This window comes from Fragaria vesca, linkage group LG7 (genome assembly GCF_000184155.1).
Source record: "Fragaria vesca subsp. vesca linkage group LG7, FraVesHawaii_1.0, whole genome shotgun sequence".
Taxonomy (NCBI): Eukaryota; Viridiplantae; Streptophyta; class Magnoliopsida; order Rosales; family Rosaceae; genus Fragaria; species Fragaria vesca.
This window is the reverse complement of record NC_020497.1, coordinates 12,148,561-12,153,874: the sequence shown is the minus strand read 5'-3', so window position 1 is coordinate 12,153,874 and position 5,314 is coordinate 12,148,561. Positions and strand designations below refer to the sequence as shown.

The 5,314-nt window shown below is 37.8% G+C and overlaps 1 protein-coding gene across 1 annotated transcript; it reads right to left on the bottom strand.

Moving 5' to 3' along the window:
* Positions 1-1,031: 1,031 nt before the first annotated feature.
* Positions 1,032-5,030, bottom strand: LOC101309290. Its single transcript, XM_004307150.1, has 6 exons — positions 4,875-5,030; positions 3,809-4,183; positions 3,180-3,453; positions 2,560-2,676; positions 2,321-2,466; positions 1,032-1,748 (listed from the first exon to the last, which is right to left on the bottom strand). Exons 2-6 carry the CDS (start codon positions 4,171-4,173, stop codon positions 1,415-1,417), a joined length of 1,236 nt encoding a protein of 411 aa, XP_004307198.1. The 5' UTR covers positions 4,174-4,183; positions 4,875-5,030; the 3' UTR covers positions 1,032-1,414.
* Between the last annotated feature and the right edge of the window lie 284 nt (positions 5,031-5,314).

Below are 5,314 nucleotides of genomic sequence, written 5' to 3'. Positions count from 1 at the left end.
CAGCTAACAGAGTTAATGCCACCTAGACGAGGTATGCATACCCCAAGGCGTGCAATACCCCAAGATGTGTAAGGGGATCCCGTATAATATATATTATCAAACCTGTTTTTATATATTTGAAATTACAATTAAAACCTTTACACATTAAATTATAGTTTTTTAGTGTGAAATAAGAAAAAGGCAATTTAGATATATAAATATATTTATATATATATATATATATATTTTTTTTCTGATTGAAGGCAATTTAGATACTTTAAAAATTAACCATTTCAAAAGCGACTTTATTAATAGTAGATATTATAGGGACGGTTGGGCTGTATGCCGGGTACTCAAAATGTTTGGCTTGTTCTAGAGAGTGAGCAAGTCTTCATCAAATGGGAGCAACCTCCTAATGGTACACGTCACTATTCAGGATGAACAGTAAAATACCCTCTTCTCTTCGCTTTATTGATAGAGATGATTCAGTGATCTGACAAGTTGTATCCTAAACAGTGAACAGGTTGAACATGACTCCTCAACAAAGACACTGGGTCACTGACTATGGGGAGCAATAAGCCTTGAAGTAAATCTGCATTTTTTCACATTTATTTGTTCGAAACATCGAACATGTCTTAACAATCTTCGCCAAAAAAAAAAAAAAACCATGTCTTAACAATGGCGTGTGTTCGTCATTGTTTACTGCCAAGTTAAGCCTGTGGAATCTGGCACGACATTCTAATGTTCCATGAACCGGATTCTGAACAATGAACATGCTCCTTCCCCTTCTACACAGGAATATTTTAATTCCTCTCGAATTTGCAAATGCGCATGGAGCTGCTACTACAGCGCTTGCAGGGTATCACCATTAGGATTCGCGTCGATCCACTATTTGTCACATCAGTTATGCTGTCTCCAGAGGCCTAATCATAAACTTCAAAGACACATCACACTATATATACACACACTTTTTACACACTTCAGTGACTTTGGCATATGGATTGAAATGATATCAAAGTCCTGAGCATCAACGTGTTTAGATCACTGATTTTCTTCAACATATCAGAATAATGTAACGGCACTAGCTTTCATCAACGAAACACCAAGAGGCTGAATCATCTCATTGAGCTGCAACCCATACTCACGAAGCTCCTCTGTTTTGTAACATCAATAACATCATCATGCAAAATCCAATGAGACGATTCAACCTCTTGAAGTAAAATCCATGTCTACAACAAGCTACTACTTTTAAATATACTCATCCACGTGCCGATCAAAACTGAGCTGAAAGTATGGATCCAGCAAATCTTTAAACATTGCACACTAACTATATGGGGTATATGTACAAGCAACTCATGAATGATCTTCGTGTAATTTCATTAACTTCTTTGCCCACCAGATCATTGCGGTGTCACAACATTCCTCAAATGGCCATTTAGAACTCGGTCGCAGAGCCAAACTCCGTCATTGGAGTCTTCCTCTTTCCACCAGCATTTATTGTGAAATTTTTATGCATGTCTCTTTGACCAAGTGTTGGAACTTCAGCATCATGTGGCAAAACTGAATTGTGATGCGAATGAGAGACTTCCGGCCGGTAGGAATTTTCAGATAGTTGTTGCCCAGAAGCTCCATTGAATTCATGTTTGGAGTCTGATGATGATCCTCCAGAGAGGTCTTGTGCATTGAAGTCAATCTCATTAAACATGAGGTTCGCAATTGCTCGGTCAATGGTGTTTGTCTCTGATTCTGTGACTTTCTTGCTTCCAGACCTGAATATCAAATTTAGCATCAATGAATTAGTGCCAATAACCAGGAAAAGGAACAACCCACTAGTGGCATGGATAACAGGATATGTCTACAACCAGTGCCTACCAGATTAGCAAGTGTAATTCAAGAACATTTCATGGAAGTCTAATTTGTATAATAAAATATTCCTTCTTCTTTTTATAGGTACCCTTAGATAAAAGAGAACCCAGAGAGAGCCAGAAGACATGTTCCCTAGCTAATGCCACTATGAAACAAGGTTACCTGAGTGCGCCAAAACACATGTTCCCTAGCTATTGCCAATATGAAAGTATGAAACCAAGGACATCTCAACCTTCACTTTCCGACGTACATACGAAATTTAGAAAAAGTTGGCTTGTCCACATTATATTTCCATGAAACCTATAACGTTATGCTCTGTGCCTTATCACTCTCAACACTTTGTTTCCAAGATAATGTGCGTGGAAGAGAATGATTTGATGAGGTAGTGGATAATATGAATGAAACTTTAAAATCCATAGGAAAAGAACTCAAATGTAGGGAAAAAAATATTAAAAAAAAAACACATATGATGTACCTTGTTGTTTCATCATGGTCTGCCCATGAAGACGGTTTCTCAATGGCAAGGTCTCTGTCCTGGCTCTGTGTAACATGATTCCCTTTTGAGTTATCAGCAAGACGATACAAAGCATCTCGAAAACAGATTCGGGTCTTTTCAGTCAACTGAACATTCCAAAACAGAGAAGTTTAGCATTAAATGGATGGACATGTATCATCACAATGCATATCATTATGATTATAAAAAAATAGATCTACCTGTGTCATCACCATTTCCAGCTCCTGCAATACAGATTCTTCAACTGATGTTTCATCATCCGCACCACCATGCATGCACCCTTGCTCAGTTGGAAGCATGAGTTTATCTGTCTGTGCCTTCAAAAGAATTACATTGATAAGATATAAGCTTGAAGGCAAGAAACTAGCACTGCAAATATGCCATTGATAAAATTTAAACAGACGGGATATAACGTAAAACAACTGCATGCGCATTTTCATTTTTTGTCTGCACTATTTATAAATAAGAACTAAAGGTTCGGCAAGAGGTTCTGTTTTTAAAGATTCCCTTTCATGGTAGAAGTACTGAAGGTGCAACTTTCCTATCCATTGTCAGCAAAAGAAACTTTCCTATTATACACCGGTCAGGACCAAGGAATCCTGAGCTCTACCCTGCTAAAGTAACAAAAAGGCTCAACGCTCAACTACCGAGCAACACACATGCAATAACTAGTAATATGCATAATTTCAACATATAGATACAAGCACACTATTAGTAGCATGCTGGTGAACATCCATCTTAGAATGAGAACTAGGCAAGCTAACAGTACCACTATCTAAATCTGGCCAGGTCCCAAATAAAATGCAAATTGAAATCTCACCTTTATTGGTGAGCAGTCATTACGCTCTGAGTTGCAGGGACTGATATGTGAGATAGTGGTATGCCCCTTCTCTGAACCCAATTCCGGTGAAAATGCATGAGTTTTGAGATATTTTGAGCTGCCAGCACTGTGAACACTGCTTGAAATACTTTGTGTTTCCAAATTCATGCTTGTCGAAATACTATCACTCGCTAACATGCCACTGGAATCAGAACGGAAAAAGAACGATTTATGTACATTTTCTACCCCAGGAAGATCATCAAGTAAGGAACTCCTGCAATAAGAACAAGGGAGATGGTGAGAAACTAAAACAAATAAACCTGATATGGCAATTTATGATGTCAAAGCGCTTAGCATTTAAGGAAAAGTTTGGCTATCACAGAAATGTTGTATGGCTCTTTTGCAAAATCAATGATAAAAGTAATGTTTTCTTCAAGTCAGTGGAATTCTTGCTTTTTAATTGTGGACTAGAGCAAAATACAACCTGAAAACACAATGGGCAATTCAATTTCCACTGTTTTTCATATGAAGCCATAATTGATCATGACAAATTAAGAAAGTTAGAGAAAGCTACATGATTTCCTACATGCACTAATTAAGTATCTTAGTCCCAGAAGTTACGCTAGTACAAGAATATGTCATCCATCTGTTGGAGTCCTGCTAGGTCCTCAAGTTGATTGTAGGTCCGATTGTAAGAAAGTGAGGTCTTCTGAAGAGAGTCATCAGACAATCCTTCACAAACACTTGAACTGCTAGATAGATCTCTGTCATTAGCAGAAGTTCCCATCTCACCTTCATCTAATAAACCTTTCCCACTGAAGTTGACTTCTTTACTGAATTGTGGATACATGGAATAGCATTTATTCGGGGACTGAAAGCACTCAGATGCACTTATCCCCCACTTCGACCAGCTATCTGGTGATGGAAGCCTGTCAGATCCTCCATCATTTGGGACAACAAGGTCATCGATCCCGTTACCGAAATACCAATCCATGAGATTTGTTCTGAAAAAAGCAATCAAGATGTTACAAAAATGACAGAGGAAGTAACTGTCATACATACAGATCTCATATAGTCATTTAACTTCGACTCCATTGAGATTCACTCACTTGTGAGCTTATAATTTCTTTTTATATAACCAGGTAAAGGAATGAACTAAATAGATCTCCTATATCAATTTATGACTCCTAGCTCCAGAATCTTCTCTGAGTAATCAAACAGAGGCCCAGATCTAGATGCTTTTTTTACTGACACTTTAAAAGTAAATTATTTTCAGAGCTGGCCCTTCTTGTAAGTTGGACTTTTCTAGACAGATTACTTTGAAAACTAGATGAACTACTACCAACAAAATACAAAAGCTAAAAGCTAAATTCCAAATCTGATTATACTCAAAGGTGAATCACAACCAGTATCAGGACACAAACTCTCCATCTATTCATTCCAAAATTGAAGGATTTGATTACAAGACCATCTAACTACTCAAACTCTTGGATTCCAGAAACTGGAACTGACCAAATCCAATATGTCCTATAATCCAAATTTCACTTCTTTCCTTTCTGAATTATAATCACACAAAACTTCACAAGTAAAGAAAACCAGCTGAAAACACTGGATTTGCATCTACCAGCACAAATTCACTCCAAAAATGAAAAAAAACTTCACAGAAACCAACAACAGGGTCATGATGTAACATACCTTTGTGATGAACTAGTTCAGAAAATGAACAAGACCCAGTTTCAGATTCAGCGAATCAATTCAGTCCAGATGAAGAAATACGATGTGAGGCTGAAAAAAGTCTTATGGGTTTCTGTGGGAGAGAGAGAGAAAGAGAACAAGTGCTTAATTTGGAAATAAATGAATGAGGCGGCTGGGTTTTTCCTTATATATTTTTCTAATTTTAGAATAGAAATAAAAAAAATTAAAAAAAATCAAGTTGCAGAGGAAATAATAAAAGATTTGGTGGGTGTGATATCTTGTGGCTCAGAAACGAAGGCCGACATTTCGTGGCTGAGAAAGCCCATCTAAAACCGCTCTCACATTCGGCCACGTGGCGGAATCGGGTCCCACCTCGAGGAAATCAGATTTTTTTCTTGGCGGAGGATTGCCCTCGAGGTTCCGTGCCCAACTTGAGCCTG